Raw genomic sequence first — 25,059 nt, 5'->3', positions numbered from 1 at the left:
TTAGACATTTATATTTTTCCATTTTTTGGCTATTATACCATGCTCTGATGAACATCCTTGTTGGGATACATTTGTGCACATGTGGATTATTATTACTTTGGAGGACCTTGGATTTTTGTAGAAAAGTACCCTGGTGTTAAAAATACCTTGATGAGTGAAAGGGTAAGATTACTAAACATTTTGACACATTGCTAAGTTAAATAAAAGGTTGTAGTAAAGTGCATTCTGATAAATAGTTACTTTGCCATCACTATAAATATTATTCAACTATTATAATTACCTCAGAAGCAAGCCTGGTGCATAGAACTCAGTTTTCTTTCTTATTAATCATTATCATCACCATTATTGTCCATGTCATCATCACCTTGGTGTTCTTGTTCACAGTGTATGCATGTCAGCCAATGTCTTAAAATCATTTTTTATATCCAAGGAGGACTAAATAAGTACACAAGTAAATAAGGACCTATTAAACTATTGACATTTTATATATTATTTTGTAATTTCTTTATAATTTGCTATTTAATCCAATAGGCTTTAATAAACCCAACTTTCCCAATTAACAGTAAGTATATGATAATTAATACATGTATTTTGAAACTCTGCTTTGTATTGTACTATATGGAATGCCAAGTTCTTATGATCTCTTTAGAATGATAAAGATGAAAATAATGTGTGAGGGTCATATTATAGTATTACCTCAAAAGCATGAAGAAAAGGGAAATTATAAATAAAATAGGAAATATTTATCTTTTAATTTATTCAGTATACATTTGTTAAAAAATATTTTACATGGATAATGTGTACATTATCTTTCTCCACTTTCTGAAGTGATGTGGTTTATTTATATCTCTGTTATGTCCCAGTGCAGTTACTACAGCTCAGTGCTGTGGAAGGACCTACATTATTTGGTGGTAAACAAATTATAGTAATGGCAACCTTTCAACATAAAGCCTCACATAAACATTCAGAGATCAAACATGTCAAATGATGATGCTTCATCAGCAGTTAAATTTTCATGATTTTAAAATGAATTTTTGTTTGTGGACTTCTGAAGCATGATTCCAGACTCAGATGAGTTTCTGCTGATCTCTGATGTTCATTAAACACTTCTGTTCATACTGAATCTTTGGAAGTTACAGAGACATGAATTTTCTAAAAATAAATTCAATTTTTGAACTTATAACCCATGTACTTAGAAAACTCTCAATTTTCTTTGCTGAAGTTCATAGCTGGGAGGAAAATAAGACTTAAGTCAACATGTAAAAAGAAAGCTTGTAATAATTTAAAATTATAGTAAAAGCAAAAGTATTTTTTATTTTCAATTTCTAGCCTTAAGAGACAAGCTAGAATTTTAAATTTAAAATAGCCTCTGTGTTTTGGATGCAAAATGACATAAACCTGAAAAGCCCATAGTTTACATTTGACAGCTTCATGGGTATGGATTTCATTATTGGTTTTCTGGTGTATAAAGACAACTTAGTTTGTAATCAAACTGAACATAAACCACAACTCTTTCTGACTCTTTCCATTTCTGGCATTTTCTAGCAACACATTTTTTTTCCCCAAGGCTTTCCACAATAGATTCTTCCAGACCACTTCTGAAATCCTGAGGCTAAAAGAAATAAAATATATAATTAGCCTTTTCATTCCCTTAAATTCAACTTGTGTAGTTGAAGCTTTGTGACTTATTACAGAGACTTTGACTTGAATATCCTTCTCACGACCTCAAGTCAAAAAGGAAAAAGAAACTACCTCACCTTTTCAACAAAGAGGGAGGAGCAAAAGTCAGTTTTACAGTAAAGCCTGCCAGCTTGTGATAAGCCTATCAAAGAGAAACCTTAATGAATTACGGAATTTCTTTTTTTTTCTGAATCTGAGTGCTTCTTTTACTTTTTCAGATTCCAAATGAGAGTATACATTTTCCTGTGTTTGATGTGCTGGGTAAGATCTGGTAAGACACTTATTAATGATTTGTCTTTAAAACTGCATATAAAATAATTAGTACAGTTTGTATTCTGGGATAAAGAATGCTATGACATCATAGTATGAAAAAAATATGCTATGATCATAGGTATATTAAACCAGATTACTATGATGATTTGTATGTACATGTATACTTGTGTGTTTAATATTGGGAAATTGATGTTCTGTATTTTATTTACCTTCCAGATAATTAATAATTAGAAAACCTTTTACAAGAAGACTACATAGGGAATAAATTTATAAAGAGAAAAAATAATTGAATAATAGAGAAATTAATTCAGTGATGAAAATCATAACTTAATAAATATTGTATTTTAATTTCATTAATTCAAATAGCCCTCCTTTTTAGAAAACTTTTTACACAGGTAAATTATCAATTGCAAAGCAAGCTAATCATAAAATACAACTTTCTTCCTTGTTTAGCATAATACAAACCAAAGCCGGTATATGATCATAAGGAAAAACTTTATTCAATCTTGGTTTACTGGTTTACGTTAATAAACTTTACTAATTTTAGTAATTTACTACTTTATTAGTTTTTATGGCAATAAAGTAGTTCTTAATAACGTAGAACAGTTTGTTCTACTTTATGATAATGAAAACAGCAAATTCAAAATTCAAAATGAAGAGTTTTCTGAGGAGTTGTGAAAGTAGATTATTTTCTTTATGTTTTAAATGTCTTCCTAAAATATTCTTGCATGTATACTGAAAAACACCATAAAATCTGAAATAGAAATTAGCAAATATATAATTTTATATTTTCAACTGCATATTTAAGCTAATTATTACTTCTGGAAACATTTGAATTTTCAAAACAGAATCTAAAGAATAGTAGTGTACAGTTTATCATATTTATTTCATCATTTATATTTATATTTTGTTGCATAAGTCTCTTAATGAGTGTTTTGTTTATGTAGTGCTTAATTTGGGCACTTTAATTTAAAAGTTAGAGAAATTCGAACTCTGGGCTCCTAACCTTATGTGTCATTTTAATGTCATAGTTTGTGATCATTTTTATATTGTAGTTTCACTATGAACTGTTGGGCAGACTTCCTGAGATTGTTTTGACTAAGCTTTAGTCAGTTGCCTGAGTTTTTTAATTAGGAAAACTCAAAGAATATTACTCAGTATGTTTCTGTCTCTGTTGACAGTTTCATTCATGTATGATAATGATTAAAATATAATAGAACCTTTATATATTAACAATAGCAAAAAGAAAATAAGGTAATAAAAAATTTTGGTGTCTTGAAATCATTTTTAACCCATGCAAATTCTTAAGATTTCTCTCATCTTCCTTGAATCTATACTTGATAAGGGAATTGTGTTGAATTGTCAGTAGATTATTTCACATGATTGTTTTATTCAAATCATACCTGCTCTTCCTAAACCCCTAGATATTGACCTCTAGGATGGCATGCCTTGCTCTTGTTGACATGAGAAATCATTAATTACATCTGTCTTTTAAAAAGGAAAAACATTCTGATAAGTGAAACTAGTCAGGTATTTAAAAAAAAATGAATATAATGGAAGTGGAGACGTAACTGTACAAACAATACATAAGTATTTATATGTCTCTCTATGTATATTCTAATTATATGCATATATATTTGTAGTATAGTTGCTGACTCATACTACCTGTAAAAATGGCAGTTTTTGTTGTTGCTATTATTTCTGCTGCAAAGGTTAGCAAATATTTCTGCAAAAGGCCAGAGGGTAAATATTTTAGTTTTTGTAGGTCATCTATTCATCTCCGCCAACATTGTATGAAAGCAGCTGTAGACAGTATGGTAAAAAAAAAAGGAGTGTGGCTATATTCTAACAAAACTTATGGATGGATGCTAAATTTTATATTAGTTATAATTTTCACCTGTCACAAAATATTATCATTTTGATTTTTTCAGTCATTTAACAATATGAAAGCTATTCTTAGATTTCTGACCGTATTTGTCTCATAGGATATAGTTTTCCAAATCCTATGTTCTAATATTCTGGCAAAGATGTAAAAGATAGATCAATTCAGCTTTCTCATTTCATAGATGAGGAAAGTGAAATACAGGAAATTGAGTCATTTTCCTAAAAATCATGAAACTTGAATTATATGGTAAAGTACACTTAGCAAACTTGGTAAAATGAAAATTCTTATTCATAGGCTGGAGAGGAAGCCCCAGTTTCTGCATTGCTAATAAGCTGTTAGGTGATACATGGGTACGTGAAGCACACTTCAAGTAGCAAGGGAATAGCATAGCAAGTCATGCAACCTTAATAGCCAGTATGTAGGGCAGTGACTTTTCCAAGACCCATGGGATTCTGAGCTCATCGTCTCAAACAAAATTGTTATATTTGTCTAAATTGTACCAATACTCTTCTGATGTGTCCAGTAATTTATTACTGTTAACTTATGAAAATCAAGTGCATACAAATGACTAATTTACTGTACTAAAGTCACTTTAATACAAGGGTGATATGAAAGAACATGAAATGTGTAATTTTAAATTCATGTCCTGGTGGCTAGATATCAGGGCTAAATGACTCAGCTTCCATGAACTTCAGTTTGCTCATTTTTAATTGAAAAAAATAGTTACAATACTACCTCATAGAATTGTGAAGCTCAAATGAGATAATGTAAATGTGTGATGTGATAGATTATAAAGCAATAATCCACTCTTTTCCCTTTAAATGCATTTTCTTTTAATTCTGTTAGATAATTTCCAAATGTAGATCTTCTCCATGCAGTTTCATGGACTACTTGAATCTCCTAGGTTATACATTTAAAAATGCAAATCTACCTACCAATCAGAATCTCTGGAATTTGCCCCAGGAAACCACATTCTGAACAAACTTGCCCCGTATTTTTTCACACCGTTTTTTAAACCTATCTTGGGAAATCCTAGTTTGTTTTGCTTGTGTAGTCAGATTCCTTGTCAGTCATTGGCCACATATTTTTATAAATAAGTGATTGAATATCTTGATTTTTGTATAACATATTGAATCAATATTTATTTTCTGAATTTGCATTGATGGCTCAGAACTAAAATTTAAAATACATTTTTGCCTTTACTTTTGGTTTTGGCCACTATCCTTGAGGGATCTTAGAGTTTCACCTATACAATTTTGTTTTAGCTGCTGCTATAACCACATAAACACCTGTCTTGGTGGCATCAGTGGGTCAATTGTTTCAGGTTTGGGATTCTGCTGTCCCCAAAGGCTCTTTATTCTTGATACACACAAATAGGCAAATGAACTACTGAACTTCTGATGGGGTCTTATTTGTGTTGCTCAAATGTGTACAAAATAGCTTATACCATAAATATGTTGCTATGGCTTTTTGATTTCACCTGAAAATGTTCTGTTGCTTCTTATTTTATGACCTTAGGTTATTTAATCTGTTTAATCATCACTTTATTCATATGTAGAATGGATGTGAAGAATAGGGAAATATAAAACAACACAGGACATGGCATGGAGTGAGTGCTAAATAATCATATGCCATATGATTGTTGTTGATAACAAATCCATTTTGTTTTCAGAAATAGGGAAAGAGAAGTAAGGAGATTTTCAGGTACACTTTTTGGGATGAGATTGTGGTTTAAGGGGATTATCATAGAATAATGGATGAAATTCAGGACATGTGTGAGGATTTGTAACTTTTTATGCAAGTGTTGGTCAACACTGAAAGTCACAAGATAAAATCATTTGTCTTAGTAGTTTACCAACCAGGAAAATGTGTTTGGAGTCAAATAATATTATAGTAGTAGAGGACATTTGTCTCAACTCCTTCCATTTAAAGATGAGGACATAATTATATTGAGTAAGTCAGAAAGATAAATGTCTCATGGAATGATCTAATTCATATGTAAAATCTTTAAAAAGTTACCTTGTAGAGGTTGAGAGTTGGATAGTGGTTACCAGAGAATTGGGAGGGGAAGTGGGAGAGGAAGATCAGGGAAAAGTAGGTCAACACATCCAAAGTTACAACTGGATAAGAATAAGCACTGGTATTCTATCACCTGTTAGGGTGACTATCTAATAATATATTGTATATTTCAAGATAGCTAGAAAAGAGGATCTAGACTTATCACCAGAAAGAGGTACTAACGATTGAGGTACTATATATGCCAATCTGATTCAGTTTTTTTTAAAAGGTTTAGGCATTGAAACCAGGAGCACTCTATGACTGACATATATCAATAGACTTTTTATTTTTTATTTTGAGACAAGGTCTCAATAAGTTGTTCAGACTGACCTTGAATTTGTAATCCTTTTGCTTCAGCCTCTGTACAGGCATGTGCCAGTTATTCAGTGTATATATGTATTGAAATTTCATTCACACTGTACTCCATAAACATGCAATTATTATATGGTTGATTATGTAAAGTAGGGCAATAAAATACTTCAAAAAGTGAAAAAACCCGGGCTCAGGGTTGAGAGGCATAAGAATTTGTTCAGAGCTGTAAGGGAAGTATGAGAGGGACTAGAGGCCCTTGGGTTTTAGATGTTCATGCCAAGGGCACTGTTCATTCTTTGGAATGTTGTGATCATTCTGTTCTCATTATTACAGCCATTGTAACTGTAATGAGAATGTATTGTGAAGATACAGTTGAACAGTGTAGAACGATTTTCACCAACTTCACCATGTATCTGACATTTTTTAACATTTTTCTGCTACTTTATGTAAAATTTGAAACCTAAAATGATTTTCAGCATTCTTTATCAGTGTATCTCTCTTTTGAGACAATTTCTAGAATCATTATCTTCCTAAGAACTAGCAATAAAATCCTATATTGTTTCCAAGTTCTCAATTTTTAATCACAATAATGCTACAAATCTAGTCCTCAGACCCTCAGTTTGTTATTCAAAAATTAATATTTATTTTTCTGCTTTGATTTCTTTGACTTTTTTTCTAATAACATTACTTTTTGGTGTTTTCAATTTTAATTCAGTGGGGTCTATTTAAACCATTTTTCTTCACGATAACACCAAAACATGAGTATTTTAGATCCAAAAATCTAAGAAAATATAGAAATACAGGAAATAGAAAACACAAAAGTACAAATGAAGAGAAAAAATTGCTGTAATATTAGCATCACCATTAACTATACTTTATGGATCTGTATCCTGGTTCTATTACAATAAATATATATGGTTGTGTATGTGCACATGTACATGTATATATTTGTATTGTGCATACACATACACTAAGTATTACAGATGAAATTAGGACTCTACCTATGTACTACACATAGAAATATGTTTATGTGATGTATTTATATGTTTTTGTAATCTTGCTTTTAATTTTATTTTATATAAAAAGTTTTATAATTTAGCTCTAGTTTTTATAAATGATTTTTAATTTGTCTCATAGCCTTCATCTTAAGGATCCACTATAATTTATTTTATTAGTCTCTCATTGCTATAATTTAGTTGATTACTAAATACTGACCATTAAAATTATAATACACCTTGATGTATTAATACCAATTAGGTCAATTGGTATGATAGTAAAAATAATATGGTAATATTTTAGTTAAATTTTATTTCTTTGATCATATTTTAATAATTTTGTGAGTCCTTTACTTTGGATAATATCTGTTTTTCCCTTGCTTGCAAGTATCATTTTCCTTTACTCATTTATGGTTCTTTTTTAAAATACATATATATATTTTTTATACCTTATATTGAAAATATCTTTCTAATTTATTTTTCATATTTTAGCTAGTTTATAGTTTCTATATACAGACATTTTAAGTTTATGTGCTATGGAATATGTTGGGTTGTATTTATATTTCCACCTTTGTTTTTATGCTTAAGATAATTTCTCAGTCTGTATTAATTGTATCCTTCTAATTCACACAACTTGTCTTTTACATGGAATGATTTAGTATAGCTAGACTCGAATAATCATCTTAGCTTTGTTTATTTAAAAATCTACTGCCTTTGACTGTTTTAATTGCCCTAGTTTTCATGGCTAATATGATATACTTATTGGTGTCCTCATTTTGTTTCATCTATCAGTTCTTGATTCAATTTCACAGGCCTCTTTATTTATAATATTGGGATAATTTTAACCATGCCCCTTATTATCTTCAAAAGGTCATTCTTTTTTTTAATACATTTTCCCCTTCCTGTGACATCTCATTAACATCTTAATTTTAGAATTGTATTGCACATGTAAATTAACTTGAATAAAAATTATTTCATATTAAATCTTCCATTCTGGATTGTGGTATATCTTAGTGCTTATTTGAATCCATTCTATTTCTGTATAAAGTTTCTTTGGCTTCGTAGCTTTTTTTTTCATTTTTTAAAAAATGTTTATTGTATATATTTTTGTCTTTGTTTTTTTTCCTTTCTTCCTCCTTTTCTTCCTCTTATTCTTTCTCCTGGTCTCCTTTCTCCTTACACTCTGCTTCCTCTTCTTTTTTTGAAAGAACTAGTTGACTTGTAAATTATAGAACCTTGTTCAAACTAGGTTAAACAAAAACAGGAGTTTATTATCTTCCATAACTTAAAGAGTTTTGCATCAAATACCACTGAATACAAGTACTCAGAAAATAATAGCTTCAGGATGTATTTCCTTCTAGCTTGAGCTCTCAAAAGAATAGAGACACTTTTTTACTTCAATGCCTCTCTCAAAAGTTTCCTAAGTGGGTCTGCTTAGATTTCACACACTCCTGTGGATCCAATCCTAGGTCTAGGCTGTTTGAATATTCAGAGATCTCTGAGATGGAGAGAGAATACACCTTTGCAAATTAGCTTAAAAAAATCATTTAGGATGGGGAGAAGTTTCCAAAAATGTAAGGCAGGAGAGCTGAAAAACAAATTATACAGATAGTAATATTAATTAATATTTTTGTGGTTCTGAATATTTTTAAAATTATATTTTATATTGACTACTGTTGCTGTGAGCCAAGTTATTGATTTTTATATATTAACACTAAAGTTTCTCACTGTATTACTTTTTCAGTTGCCATCTTCATATTTTTGGTAGAACATCATGTCATATGCAATAATAAAGAATAATATCTACATTCTTTTGATTACATCATATTTCTTATTGCTAACTTAAAAATATTAAAAATGCATAGTATAATAGTATTTATTTTTATATTTTTATTATTTTAATAGATATATGCTATTATTTCCTCATTAATAGGATAATGACTCTTAGCATGAAATTCATAGAATTTTCTCATTTTAATAAATAATATCTGTTTTAACTTATGTAAAATATTTTGTAAAATTTATTTGTTCTAATTAGTTACGCATGACAGCAGAATGCATTTCAGTTCATAGTACACAAGTGGAGCACAACTTTTCATTTCTCTGGTTGTACAAAATGTAGAGTCAAACCATTTATGTCATCATACATGTATGTAGGATAATGATGTCTATCTCATTCACTATCTTTCCTATCCCTATGCCTTCTCCCTTTCCCTTCTTTGCCTTTGCCCTATCTAAAGTTCCTGGATTCCTCCCATGCCTCCCCCAACCCCCATTAAGGATCAGTGTCTACTTATTAGAGAGAACATTGGCCTTTGCTTTTTTGGGATGGGTGTAATTCACTTAGCATGATATTCTCCAACTTCATCCATTTACCTGTAAATGCCATGATTTTATTCTCTTTTAATGCTGAGTAATATTCCATTGTGTATATAAATCACTGTTTATTTAACCATTCAACTGTTGAAGGGCATCTAGGTTGGTTCCACAGTTTAGTTATTGTGATTGTGCTGTTATAAGCATTGATGTGGCTGCATCACTGTAGTATGCTGATTTTAAGTCCTTTGGGTATAAACTAACAAGCATCATTGTTGATCCATTAAAATGTTTTTTTTTTAATTTTGTCTACTGCTGTGTATTTTTGTCAATATGTTATTTAGGCATTTTGCTTTTAAGGGGTTGCATGACTTAGGATGATTTCTAATTCATGTATCTGTGTGTGTGTGTGTGTGTGTGTCTGTGTGAGTGTGCATGCATGCGCTTTGTGCATGTGTGTCTTTGTCTTATTTTCATGTTTGATATTAAGGTTATTGAACTTTTTAAAGTGATTTTAAAAGTTTTTTTTCTATTTGCTGCAAAATATTGGGTACTTACTATGACATTTTTATAAAATTAAGGTTATTGAGGTATAATATAAATGCAATAAAATATATACTTTATTTATATTTTGATGAACTTTGAATATATATGTGTACAGTTTTATAAGTCTTAGTAAAAACATATTAAGATTTAAACATTTATTTTACCCTAAAAGTTAGCTCTTTGCAATTAATTCCCTTTTCTTTGATTCCTTATAAACTGGACATATTTTCTGACATTCTAGATTAAAGATCCTTTTCTAGAATTTCATATAAATGAAATCTTCTTTTCTATAGTTTTTATAGCTATAGTTTTGCTTAGAATATATTTTTTGTGATTCATCAAAGTTGTTCATGAATAAATACTTTATTCCTTTATATTGCTGGTGGCCTTATATTATATAGATAATCACACTTTGTTTATTCATGCACTTCTTGATTAGCATATGGGTTCTTTCCAATTTAGAGTTTATATGAAAAAATAGTACTGAGTAGTACATGCCTGTGATCCCAGCAACTCAGAAGGCTGTGATGGGTGAATTGCATGTTCAAAGCCAGCCTCAGCAATTTAGCCTCAACAACTTATTTTGAGTCCTGTCTCCAAATTAAAAATAAAAAGGGCTGGGGATGTTGCTCAGTAGTTGAACATTCCTGAGTTCCATCCCCAGTACCGAAAAAGAAAAGAAAAAGTGCTACTATGAAGATGTACATGTTGTGGTGAGGACATGTTTTCAGTTCTCAAGGGTTAATACCTAGATGTGAGCTTTTTGTGGTTTTTTTATTTTAAATTACATATTTAGCATTATAAAAAAGCTATCAACCTCTTTCCCCAAAGTATTGTATTATTTTTTCCTTTTTCTTCAGTAATGTAGAATGGTTTCAGGTTGCTTTTGCCAGTTTTTAAAAATTCTAGTGGGTGAGTAATGGTGTATTATTTTGTTTTTGATTTGCATTTTTTGAATGACTAAGGACGTTGAACATCATTTCTTGAGATTCTTGGCCATTATTACAATCTTCTGTTAAATGTCTTCAGTTCTTTTGTCTATTAAAAAATTGACGTGTCTTATTATTATATGTATATTCTATACACACTCACACACACAAATCGTTTGAGCCCAAGTACTTGTCAGATATACATATTTCAGGTCTGCATGTTTGTATCCTTGACACTGTTGTTTGAGGAGCAAATCTGTTTCATTATGAGAAGGTCCAATATATCACTTGTTTGTTTTTTGTTTCATTCTTACAGTTTCTTATTTGAGAAATCCTGGCTTCACTCAAGATTGTCAATGTTTTCTCTCAATTCATACACATATCCTGCTTCCTGCCATTAAATGAGACTGAATCAAAGCAAGTAGAGCTGAAAACATGAGAGGGAGAAAGGGCGTGTCTAAGTTCTCTTTTACTTTATATGTGGCTTAGCAGCATGGCAACTAATGTCTGACTTTCTGGGGTCTCTAGAGGATGGACATGCTTTTCATTAATGTCCCTCTACTCTATCTAGTTGAGACATTAGTGTCTTCTTTCCCTGCATGACCTCTAGAGTTGTTCAGCTTGTAGCTCCTTGTGCTTTATTCTATGCATGCATAGGTTTGTATACAGCAACAGACACAAAGAAACTGCCCTATAGATTTCAAAGCTCTTCTTCTTCATGGCTTCTTCCTCTCTAGCATTCTGCTGTTCAAACTTCAATGGCCAAACTCCAGCTTTCTCCTATGTTAGCAAGATCGCCATGCTCTAACTGGATTCACCCTTCCTACACTGAAGTCAAGAAAGGACCTCCCAGCAGAAAGATATTAGATTATAGGATTCAAATAATTTGTTTCTCTTCTTTCAGGAAACACATTCCTGTGATTGTTGTTGTCCAATTTTAAACTTTTCCAATTTTAAACTTATCTGTTCCAATTCTTATCCAGTATTCTGTTTTTAGAGAAATATCTGCAATGGATATCCATCATGACAGGAATTGGATTCTGTTAAGCATTTACTTATCTATTTATTTTTGTTCTTAATTGAGGTAAAACACATAAAAATTTACATTTTAGCCATTTCAAGTGTATAATTCTGTGGCATTAAGTATAAAAATATTGTCATGTAACCACCATCACTAACCATCTCCAGAACTTTTTCTCCTTCCCAAACTGAAACAATGTTCCTTTGAAACATTAACTCCCATTTACCTCTTTCTGTTCAGCCTCTGGAAACCACCATTCTACTTTCTCTCTGAAATCAACTATTTTGGTCATTGAAACTAGGTTGATCATGTAAGTGGAACCATAGAATATTTGATCTATTTTTGACTGTTGTATTTTCACTTTATCATATCTAGTCAAGGTTTTCCCATATTGTAACATGTATAAAATTTTCTTCCTTTTTAAGGTTGAATAACATTCCATTGTATATTAGAGATTTTGCTAATCCATTAATTTATTGATGGATATGTAGGTTGTTTCCACTCTTTAGCTATTCTAAATAATGTACTGCCATGAACATGGGCATTGAAGTCTATCTTCAAGCCTCAGCCTTCAATTATTTGGTTATTTACCTAGGAATGGAATTACTGGATTTGTTTTTCTTCTTTCAGGGAACACATTGTGGTAATTCTACTTAAATTTTTTTTGAGAAGACATCATATTGTTTCCACAGCAGTGGTACCATTTTGCATTCTCATCATCAATGCAAAAGAATTCCATTTTTCCATATCTTAATCAATAGTTGTATTTTTTTATGTTTTAAAAAAACAGTAGAGGTTCTAAAGAGTTGGAAGTGATATTCAATTATAGTTTTAATTTAATTTTCTTAAATTTAGTATTTTTTAAATCAGTTTATTGACCATTTACTTTTCCTCATTGATATGTCTATTCTAGTCCTCTGCCCATTTATTTTTTTAAATTTGAGTGTTTGATTTTTATTTGTTACATTGTGGTATTAATCTGAAAATTATCTGTTTTTTTATGAATGTATTTCCCCATTCTGTGGGTTGTCTTTTCATTTTGTTGATTCTGTCCTTTAATGCACAAAAGCTTTTAATTTTGATAAAACTAAACTTATCTATTTTTGCTTTCATTGCTTGTGCTTTTTAAAATCTTTTTGGTAGTCTTTGAGAAATCAGGGAATCAGTGCTAAATCCAATTTAATAAAGTTTTCTATTTCTGTTTTCTTTGGAGGTTTTATTGTTTAATCTTTATACTGTTTTCCCTAATCTTTTAACAATTTTTAATTTATAAAGTTATTTTGTCTGGTATTAGTGTAGCATTTCTACTCTCTTTTGAATTGAATATTTTTTTTTCATCTTTTGACAAAATGAGTGTGTTATAGATAGAACATAGTTGGAGGCTAGATTTTTTGTTTTGTTTTGTTTGTTTGTTTCCCATTCTGCCAATGTACATCTTTAGATTAGGGGTTTCAATACATCTACATTCATCTGCGGTGATCTACTCTTTTGTCATTAGTTTTCTACATGTCTTCTAGTCTTTTTTTGTTCCTCATTTCCTACATCAGTGCCTTTTGTTGTGTTTAGTTGGCTTTCATACTGACATGCTTTTAGTCTCATTCCCTTTCTTATAAATCCTATAGATAGTTTCTATGAGGTTACCATGGAGACCACAAATAACATACTAAAATTATACCAATCCATCTTAAACTGATACTAACTTAAATTCAATCCCATAAAAATACTACCTTTCTAAAGTTCCACTCCATCCTACATAATGTTACTGATGACAAAACTTTTGTCTTTATACATTGTCTACCCTTGAACATGCACTTACAGTTATTTCTATGCATTTGTCTTTTAAATCCTTTTTTTTGTTCTTCATTTCCTACATTATTACCTTTTGTTATGTTTAGTTGATTTTCATACTGACATGCTTTTACAGAAAAGTAAAGTTATAAACCAAAATTATGATAGTATTGTTTTCTGTATTTGTCATGTGTTTTGTCTTTACTGGAGAACTTTATATTTTCATGACTTCAAATTACTATCTAGTGGACTTTTATTTCAATTTGAAAGATGCATTAGCATTTCTTATAGGGCAAGTCTAGTAAGTAAAGGAGCTTCCAGCTTGTTTGGGAATATTTCAATTTATACCTAATTGTTAAGGTTAATTTTATGAAGATTCTGATATATTTTTGATGCCTAGAATTTTATTCTTTCTACTCCAAAGATCTAGAATTAAATCAATTTAATGCTCTTTAAGTCTAACAATACACTATGTTAACTCTTTAGTATTATTTGGTATCTCTTGTTTTCACTCTCTTTCCTACAATATTATTATCAGGCAAAAATAAAGCCAAAAGAAAATAAAAGCTAACATTCTTAGTGGCACTTGATGTGAATCCATTATTCTCACCTGTGGACTCAGTGGAACATACTAAGGAACAATTATTATTCTTGCTTTTGGTTGTGATCACCAGCATGTCTGACTGTTGAGTGGCCATCATCTGGACTGACTAGTGCCTAGCACAACTGAGGAAATAAGCTTTTCCACACCTGTCTCATCTTCTAGCTGGACAGACCAGGGTTGTTTTCATGTGATGGCAGAGGTGTGGAAGTGTAAGTCGACTGGTACAAGTCCATTTCAAGCCTCTGCTTCCTTCAAGTCTCCTAAGGTACTATTTATCAAAGAAAGTCCTATTTTTGTTTCTTCATTGTGGGTTTGGGGCAAATCACCTCACTTAAATGAGAGAATACCTCAAAGTGACACAGTAAATGGCCCGGACTTGGGAAAGGGTGATGAATTGGAGCCATCATTGTGCTCTAACAAAGCTGCCTATGCCCCTTTTGTGAGGAATATACTTATCTGTCCATTATATTCTTATTTATTTTAAAAATATTTGTAGTTGTAGATGGACACAATATCTTTATTTTGTTTATTTAATTTTTTTATGTGGTGCTGGGGAACAAACCTAGCGCCTCATGCATGCTACGCCATGCATGCTAGGCAAGCATTCTTACCACTAAGCCACGACCCCAGCCCTGTGTTCTTATTCTAAATGTGTTATTCTTATTTATTTATTTATTTTTACAAAAGCTGAAATTGAATGCTTTTTAATAGGCCAACTTTACAGTTACATGTCTATTTACATACCATATTTTTTTTCTCTAGTGTAACTTTATTGTTGTCTTATGCTTTCTAGTTTCATTACTTCAATTTTCAAATTTTCTTTTCTTTTGTATATATATATATATATATATATATATACTGCTATACGAGTAAATATTTATATTCTAAATATTTTTATATTTAGAAATTTATGTGTTATGTTTTACATAGCATAGCAGTTGACATTTGGGTTTTCAATATTTTTTAAAACCCTATTTTTCTATTTCTACAGTTAAAAATTTTGAAATTTTACAAATTCCTCTATTAAGGACTTTTTGCACCAAGCCCACTTCCTCTATACTCCTTTTAATATATGCTTCTGTCTTATTAGTTTAATTTGGACATACAGAAATAACTTTTGTTATTGCTTTTCTGTTTTATCCAATTTTGTAACATTCGACCTAAATCAGTGTTCACCTTATTTGCACATTCACTTTCGATCTTTTTTATACTATGAAATTCTGTCCAACTTATCTCCAGTAAATCCAACATTTTTAAGTAACAATGATGATTCAGAAAGTGTGCTGTATTATTCTTAGTAGATTCCTCTAGAAAGACATAGACTTCTTAGGCCCCAAACTTTCCACTTATAACTTTTGTCTGTCTGATGTATTCATTTAAAGGAAAACATGAAGTCATCATTACTTCATTCCTCTGTTTGTAACCTATATTTTCTGCCTTACTATTTTTAGGATATTTCTCTCTTTCATGGAACTCCAAACGAATTTCTAGGAAACCTCTTGGTGAGTCTGATTAACTGACTTTCTCTGCATTGTAGTGAACCTTCTCAGTTTGCAACTCCTGGTATGCAATTCCCTTAATTTTTGTAGTTTCTACCCACCCCCTCCCCAATGCCCCAGCCCATGGAACAACAACATTTTAAGATTTGAATCATCTTTCTTTCTCTTGTATGTATGTTTCCCTTCATGATTTTAATTTTTCTTGTTTTATTTCTTACTATAAGACAGTTCCATGTTTGTTATAACATTTATAATGTGAATTTTAATTCTCAATTGCTTCTTTTTACTTTCATAAACTAGAATATTTCATTATTCTGTTCTCCATGTGATGCTGTGTTTTTTTTTTCTTTTTTAACCTCAGTTAATTTTCTCTTAATGGCTTCCTGCTTTGTGTTTCTGAAATGAGATTTTTCTTCGCATTCCAATGGGGATGCTATCTCTATAGAAATTATTTCTGCAATTATTTGTACATCTGGTAATAAATAATATATTTCTCTGCCGGTGGTTTTGGATGATAATTTCTTTCCTTTAATTTTTTTTCACAGTAATCCTACTGAATAATTCCCCATTATTCATTCTAGGGCCATGTAACAGCTACCTAGAGTTGGAGTGGGTCAGCAGTTTGGATTCATTGATTGCATTTGGCTCTTGTCCAAGTTCTGCTGATAAGATAAGGTGGAGGTACAGAATTTCTTACACAACTTGAACAGTGTAGCAGGCATTCATAGGCACTATGATTCAATCTATTCCTTCTCTTACTTCCTCATTCTCTAGTACTTAAAACATATAAAGAATCAAGGTTTTAACTTTTCCAAGGATACCTTAGTTTTTTTGCCTGGGAATTGAATGTATAACTTGCTTCTCCTTCAGTGTCTTTCTCCTTTTACTGTATCTCAGTGATTATGACAATACTGCAAATATATATTCACAATTAAGATTATTATAAAATATATATGTCCAGTAATAAAATAATATTTGTTAGTTCATTTCTTTTTGTTTTTTTTCTGATAGATTCTTAGAAGTAGATTTGCTGAGATAAAATATACTAACACATTTGTGAATATTTCATATACGTTGACAAATTCTCTTCCAAATATTATAGAGTTAATGTTCAAGAAGGAATATAAGCACACATTCTAATTAAAAGTTCATTTGGAAAAAAACTTTTGGGATTATGTTGTTATTATGAAAAGAGTTACAATTCTGAAAATCTATGAAGGAGAAAATAAAAAGCGGCTGTTGTTTTACTATGTGGCAATGAGCATTTTTAATCTTTCTTAGTTATTTTATTTTCTGCCTTGGTTTCTTCTGGGAATTATAAAGGGAGAGAGAAAGAGAGAGGGAGAGAGAGAGGGAGAGAGAACACATATAGTTTCATAATGACATTTAAGGTGATTTATAATTTTGTGCTAAGAATAAGTGTGTGGTGCACACATATGGAGATACACACATAAATATAAATTTTTCAAAGACTGTGTCATTTTATATGGTCTCACTGTTTGTGTTTATCAGTCATTTGGTATTTACCCTTATCAATGGTATAGGAAGATTTTTCTATTTTTATTTGATAGGAAAATGTTATCTTGTTTTTATTCATATTCATTAGAGAACTGGTTAAGTAAAATGTCTTTTTACCTAAAGCTTATTATTCATATGTAAGTACTATTCTATAAAGCTATTGTTAAAGTTCATAATTCAAAATCAATTTATCTATCTTATTGGTGGTGGGCTCATCACTTCTTTATTAGCAATATTCATGACTTTAGTCACAAACATTGCTATAATTTCCTATTTTATACAGATAAACAACTCATGATTTTTAACCAATCGTATTTATTTATATTTTCTATTGTAACTTTTTTATTATTTCTAGTTTAGAAATTATAATTTTTTGCCTAATCAGTGCATTACTTTGAACAGTGCAGTTGATTAGTGAATTATATTTGATTGCTAATAAAATTTTGAAATCCCCCAACCCTTATATTCAATTCTGTTCTTTATAACAGCATCAAGAATCCAATAATATCTACGTTCTCAGCTTGATTGACTTTTTAAATTTTAATTTCAGAGAATAAAAGACCATGCATTGAATTCTCTCATCTAAGTGTAAAGGATTCCTTAAAAGATTTGTTTATTCCCAGATTAAAGATAGTTCTGATGATGTATACAAGGAACAATCTGAACTGTGCTGAGCCACTTTTAGGGCTCAATAACTCACTCAATGTTAATTTCAACACACAAAAGAAAACAGTCTGGCTGATTCATGGATACAGACCAATGGGCTCCACCCCATCATGGCTTTCAAATTTTGTAAGGAGTTTATTGCATAAAGAAGATATTAATGTAATTGTAGTAGACTGGAACCATGGTGCTACAACTTTTATTTACAACAGAGCAGTTAAAAACACCAGAAAAGTTGCTGAGACTTTGACTGAGTACATTCAATATCTTTTGGTAAGTCTGGAAATTTTATCATTAATCTTGCTATACAATATATAATGTGCTATGTAATACTACTTGTGATAATGAAAATAATACTTTTTTCCATAAGCATTTAGAATTATAGCTTTGAAATTCTAATTTGTGCAGTCTTATTATCTTTGCATCAAAATATAATTGTATATCTAGATTTTACCTTATTTTAAAATAATTCTCATAAACATTTATTATGATTAATTTAAAACATTGTAAGACTTTTTGACTCTAACTAAATTAACTTCAGAATAAAGTAGTGATCCTATATGGGCAGAGGGGATAAAGTATATAATCTTTTCATTCTTTAGATATTCTCCCTAAAATATGTCTTAACATGTTTACATTAATCAAATATGAATTTGGTAAAAGACAGGGGAAAACAGTCTGAAAAGTAGATTAATTTTATCAATGTCAAAGGAAATTCCATTCAGGTTTGCTCAAAGTGGGGATGGGTCAGGTAAATTTAGGCCAGTTCTGGGTCATCTATAGTTTGAATGATTTTTCTTAACCATGTCAACCTTTATGGAGACTCATGTTTGTCCTGAGAGGTGGTGGTTAAGGGTAATTGAAAGACAGAAGGGTTAATTTGGTCTGTGGTACATTCTTGGGCTTGAAATTGCACATGTTGTGCTGAACTTCCAAGTCTTTGCTGAAATTAAACAAGCATAGCAAATCCAAGAAGCAGCTACATATAGTGGCTAGAAGTCAGACTCAGCGGTTCATAGTCCAAATCCTTCACTAACCATCACAATTCGTTAACCTCTCTATGTGCATTTCCTTATTTTTGCATTTAAGATAAAATTTTATAATAATGTTTATAGAAATATTAGAAGAATACATAGATATATAAAAAATGTTAATGTGTATGTATGTGTTTAACCAATGAATACCATTTAGTAATCATTGAATACAATCAACTTTCATTATTATTTTTATGTTTCCTAATTTGGAGAAAATCATACCATCCCTGTGAAAGGCAAAGGAGATAATCGCCTTACTCATTGCTATCAGTAGGTTATAAAAGTGCACAATCAATTTTTTTCTGGTTATAGATTTTACATAATAAAAACGAACCTCAAAGTATGGAAAGGGTGAGAGGAAAAGGGTAGAGAAACTTGGGAAAATTTGAAGCATAGATAAATTTCTAGCAATACTTCAAAGTTCAGTAACTGTTTTAAAAAATAACATAAATTGTTCAGTAGCACTAAACTTTGGAGAAATATTTCCTTCAAGTTTTGGGGCATTTCTCTGAAGTATTTGAAGAACTTTATTGCTTTGTGCTAGGAAAGCCTGTCTAGTTTTCTCTTAGTGGCAATTTACATCTTTCTGTAAGCCTTCAGGCATGTCACCATGTAGACTAGACATGATCTGCCCACAAGTCTTCTATTATTTCTTTATGAATATGGTAGAAGAAATACACCCTCATGTAAGCTTCTAACACCTCCATCCTCCCACCTCTACCCATTGACTAACAGGTTTTCAAACCCTGACCTTGGCAGATTAGATTCCATCACTATCCAGCTTGTGATAGGGGAAGCCACTTAAAATCCATAATCCTCATTTTATCATCTCTGAAGTAGAAATGATTATTACACTTTCACCAGCTTTTCTAGGATTTTTGATAGAATCTAAACAGAGAAAATGGAGAGACAGATTAGCATAAACTTTGGAGTCAGATTGATCTGGGGTATGTCTTAATTCATTTGAGCTGCTGTAACAGAAAGCAAGCTATACATAGTGACTTACCTTTAAATAAAAGCTTAATGATAATTAAATAAAAGTTTAACTTGTTTCAAAAATTTAAAAAGTTATCTTCTCTATCTCCCAGAAGTGAATTAAGCCATGAGAAAAAAAAGAATGAGTTTTAGAACATGGTTGTGTGAGACAGGATTTGTAAATACCCAAAATGAAAATTGTGACATTCTTATTTTCAATTGTAGACACATGGAGCATCTCTTGACAATTTTCACTTCATAGGCATGAGCTTGGGAGCTCATATTAGTGGTTTTGTTGGAAAGATATTTCATGGTGGACTTGGAAGAATAACAGGTAAAACTATTTTTAATAAATTATTATTTTAGCACACTTTTAAGTATCAGAAGTTATTTAAAATTTAGCAGGTACAAAAACGAAGCAATAGAAATTATGTATGCACATTTATTTTTCTGTACTCGTCTTCAAATATTAGATATAAGTAAGATTCTAAAATATTTTTTAGTTCTGAATACAGCTCATATGACTTGAGATAGAAATGAGAGGAAAAGATCTATCCCTGTATTTCTATCTAAATTATTGTTGTAAGAATACACAGGAAAATTCGGCACATTAAATTAAACTTTATTGTACTTCATGTATGCTGAGATAAGAATGATAAGAATATGGCGATGTACTTAATTTTCACAAAACTGTATTTCAGTTTTTAAAGTGTTTTACTTGAGTGCTAGAAGAATCAAGAGTCGGTATCCAAGTTTGAGGAGTTCTGATTCCCAATTTCCCACATATTCCCATGACAGAGTTACTGTATCCACAAAACTCAGTAACCAAATAATGCCAACATAGACTTTCTTCCTTCCTCTAGAAGTGGTGGTGATTTTAGAAGAAGTATAATATCCTTCCTTGAACAATTTATATTATTTTTAAAACAGTTATTGATATGTATGTCCATAGAATATTGATAACATTTTGAAGTATTAATAAAAGACAATAAACTTTTAGTTGAATTTTAGAAAAGAGGAAAAGGAGATGTGAAAAAATTTGTATGTATGGATATATATTTCTACCTATTAGTCAAATTTAATGGCTCCATATTGGGACTATTTAAATAAAATAAGAATACTAGAAGGGCCCAAGATGAGGAACATATTTTCAAATAAATTTTTAAGATGGTACTTTCTTCCACTGCATAGATGCTTTCAAGGAAATTAATTTTATCTCCCCTGACTTTTGATACAATTCAGAAAGTCATGAGTCTAGAATTTTATGTAAAGTATAAGCTACTCTATATGTAATATTTATATTACATAGAAGTTTTAAATATTTTTTTTCTTAAGAGAATGTGAACACATACTATTTATTATCTTTTCCCCTCCAGGAGAAGTCATAGTTGTTATTAAACACAGAACTTCTAATTTGCTAACAATTGTTACCTAAACGAAAACTCTAGAAATGTTTCAAAATATTGTGTGTAAGTATCTCTAAGGTGGTTTAGTTTGACTGTCTTCAAATATTGATATTAAGTATTCAAATAATGAAGATACATGCTATTTATCAAGTTTTACTTACCTTTATGGTTTTGGGGCAGATTTCAACTTAAAGTGCTTAGTATGTTTCTAATGTAATATTAATAATACAACCATGCAATAAATGAGCATCAAGTAAGACTTGATTAGATTAATTAATCATTCCTTTCTTGAATTTTTTTTATTTTTAATTTATTTTTATTTATTTATTTATTTTTTTAAATTTTTTATTTTTGGTTGTTCAAAACATTACATAGTTCTTGATATATCATATTTCACACTTTGATTCAAGTGGGTTATGAACTCCCATTTTTACCCCATATACAGATTGCAGAATCACATCAGTTACACATCCATTGATTTACATATTGCCATACTAGTGTCTGTTGTGTTCTGCTGCCTTTCCTATCCTCTACCTTTCTTGAATTTCAGGTCTTGATCCTGCTGGGCCAAAATTTACTGGAAAGCCATCAAATAGTAGATTAGATTACACTGATGCAAAATTTGTAGATGTCATCCATTCTGATGCCAAAGGTAAAGCAGTGGCTTAATGATTTAAAAATGAAAAATTAAATGTAGACCCTGGAGAAGAGGAGATAATAAGAGGAAGAAGGGATGTGGATAAGATGTTTCATGTTAATGATTTCCTGCATTGTCGAATGACACTGCTCGCCTCAGTTTGCCTCATTCAGGTTTCAAGAAGTATCACATCATCCTAAAAATGAAAATTTTGGGAGACATAATTTGTTCTATTCAAGCCATTAATAGTCATTGATTTGATCCTCTTCCCCCCTTTTTTAAACCTAAATTCCATCTTTTAAAAAATAACTTCAGAATCTAAGTATTAAATTAATTTGGAATAAAAAGGGCTAAGTATTGCTAAGGCAGTCTTGAAGAAAAAAGGTACATATTTTTCACAGATGTCAAATTTTATTATAAACTCATAGAAATGAAGACAGTGTGGCACTAACATAAGGAAGACAAAAAATTCAATAAAATAAAATAAGTTTCTTGTAAAACTTCTGAGATTTATGGCAGGTGGGGCACAGCTGGGCAAAATGAAATGAAAATGAAATTTCAACAAATATTTCTGTTTCAACCAGTTAATTGTTGAAGTTGGGAAAAAACCCTCTAACTCACATATAATTAAAATCCTGTCCACATTGTGCATACAGTATGGAAAAGGAAAAGCGAATAGTTTATGTAGTATGAATTTTAAAATCTTCATAATATTGGAGTAGAGAATAGTATTTTTTCCAAATCACACAAAGCTCATAACCCAAGTGAGAAGACTTAAATATTTGTTTACATTAAGACTGAGAACCTAAAAAAAAAAACTTTCAGAAAGTAAAAAGCAAGGGGTTGGGGTTCTGGCTCAGTGGTACAACACTTGTCTAGCATGTATGAGGCACTGGGTTCAATCCTCAGCACCAAATATAAATAAATAAAATAAATGTCCATTGACAACTAAAATATATGGAAAAAAAAGAAAATAAAGAGCAAACCAAAAATATGGGGAGAAAGAGCTTTAAAACAAGAGTGCATTAATAATAAAGACAAAAATAATCAAATTTTAAAAATCAAGGCTTGGGCTGGGTTTGTGGCTCAGTGGTAGAACACTTGCCTGGCATGTGTGAGGCATTGGGTTCAATCCTCAGCACCACATAAAAATAAATAAATAAATAAAGATATTGTGTTCATATACAACTAAAAAAAATTAAAAAAATCAAGGCTTGATCAGGCATTTTTATAAAGGAAAAATTCCAAATAAACAATAACCATATGGAACATTTTTAAAGTTAGTAAAAAGAAAAATGCAAATTAAAACTTGAATGAAATACCACATGCTTATAAAGAGACCCCAAATTCAAAACCCTGGCAAGACCATTTGTTAAAGAGGTTATAGAACAACAGAAATATTCAAATGTGGTTGATAGAGGCTCAAATTGGTGCTGCCATTTTGGAAACACTTTTGCATTATTTATTAAAACTGAAGATATTCATGGTCTATAAAACAGCAATTCCACTTCCAAGTGTACGGTCAACAGATTTGCCTTTGCATGTACATGAATATATGTTCAATACTATTCAGAGTATGAATGAATATTATCCAGAAAATAGGAACAACACAAATGTCTCCCAACTTGAGAGGACAAATAAATCTGTGGAATGCTCATGCACTGAAGGGCTGCATAGCAGTAAATAACCTTCACACCTGATAATGTGGAGTAACATCACAAACAGACTGATCGTTAGAAAAAAACAGACACAAAAGCATATGTATATGTTTTATGTATATGTAGTGTCTTGTATGTATTCATAGCATATAAATTTATATAAAAAATTATTTCATTAAAGGAAAGGATGTTAAAGGACAGATAAAAGCTTGTGACTGGATAAAGGCCAATGAGGTTTCCAGGTGCTGTTCCTTGACATGAGTAGGTACGAGGCTATTTGCCTCATAATAGTGTATTTGTAGCCCTTTATTTTATGTTATTTTCTTATGTTGTTATAATTTATAATAAATAGAAAATGGAAAGGCCATATTTGTTCTCCCCATCATTCTTAAAATCAAGGGAATTAATGATCTAAGCTGACCAAGCCGCCCTGCTCCCTGCTTCTGATAAGAAGAAAAATAACATGCCTGAATGAAGGGCTGTTTCTAAGTTTATAATAAGTATCTTTTGCTTCCCCTTGATCCTGGAGCTTTCCTGTTTGGGTCAACCCCAGTGGCAGATTGGAGAAATAGCTGGTTCCAAAATTAGAACCCAACGTTGCACTTAGATGTTAGGAAACTACAGAGAACTCCAAATTGTTGGATTTCATATTTGCTTAAATGCCATAAGCTGAGCATAAGATGAGATGTAAAGAGGGACTGACTCTTCTTTCAGTCATACAACGCATAAGCTGCCCTGGAATCTGGAGACGTTAATTAAAGTCATCTAAGTTGTCTTTTATATTTCCTTATATGCTAAAGGTCCTCACTTCCCTACCATTATGTATATCACCAGTGCTCTCATGTCCCTCTAATACCTCCCTAGCTGTTACTGTGTTCTCTTAGTATTATATACTAGTTAAATTTGCTGGATCTTAATCTTTGGCATTTTATTTTTTTTGTACCAGAGATTGAACCCAGGGGTGCTTAACCATTGAGCATATTACCATAGATATAGATATAGATAGATATATTTTTTAATTTATAGAGAGGGTCTCATTAAGTTTCTTAGGACCTCACTAAATTGCTGAGGCTGAATCTTTGGCATCATAATACTTAATGTCAGACTCAATTATTTTATTGTTATGCTAAACCCTTTGCTGATTTCTTCCAAGTGTTAACTGTGTTAATTTTTTGTGCCTTAAGCCAAAGCATTTCAATCTTACTTGGCAACAGGGTTTTATAACTGTAGTCCTGAATTTTCTGAGCTTGCTACCCTTTTTT

The 25,059-nt window shown here is 30.9% G+C and overlaps 1 protein-coding gene across 4 annotated transcripts in view; it reads left to right on the top strand.

The window, feature by feature from the left end:
- Nucleotides 1–25,059, top strand: part of Lipi (lipase I) — a 59,354-nt gene that overhangs the window by 2,646 nt on the left and 31,649 nt on the right. Inside the window, exons 3-9 of one of the 4 annotated variants that reach the window (XM_048803513.1) lie at nt 1,899–1,951; nt 14,570–14,672; nt 15,859–15,909; nt 16,488–16,587; nt 17,975–18,360; nt 20,322–20,430; nt 22,053–22,154. In XM_048803513.1, coding sequence (XP_048659470.1) covers nt 18,064–18,360; nt 20,322–20,430; nt 22,053–22,154 — 508 coding nt within the window. In that variant the 5' untranslated portion in view covers nt 1,899–1,951; nt 14,570–14,672; nt 15,859–15,909; nt 16,488–16,587; nt 17,975–18,063. Of the gene's footprint in view, nt 1–1,612; nt 1,952–14,477; nt 14,673–15,858; nt 15,910–16,487; nt 16,588–17,974; nt 18,361–20,321; nt 20,431–22,052; nt 22,155–25,059 lie in introns of those variants that run through there. The other 3 variants (XM_048803514.1, XM_048803512.1, XM_048803511.1) reach the window with 3 other exon arrangements.

The sequence above is a fragment of the Marmota marmota genome, unplaced genomic scaffold, assembly GCF_001458135.2.
Source record: "Marmota marmota marmota unplaced genomic scaffold, marMar, whole genome shotgun sequence".
Lineage (NCBI taxonomy): Eukaryota > Metazoa > Chordata > Mammalia > Rodentia > Sciuridae > Marmota > Marmota marmota.
The sequence above is the reverse complement of the archived record's forward strand: the minus strand, read 5'-3'. Positions and strand labels throughout refer to the sequence as shown.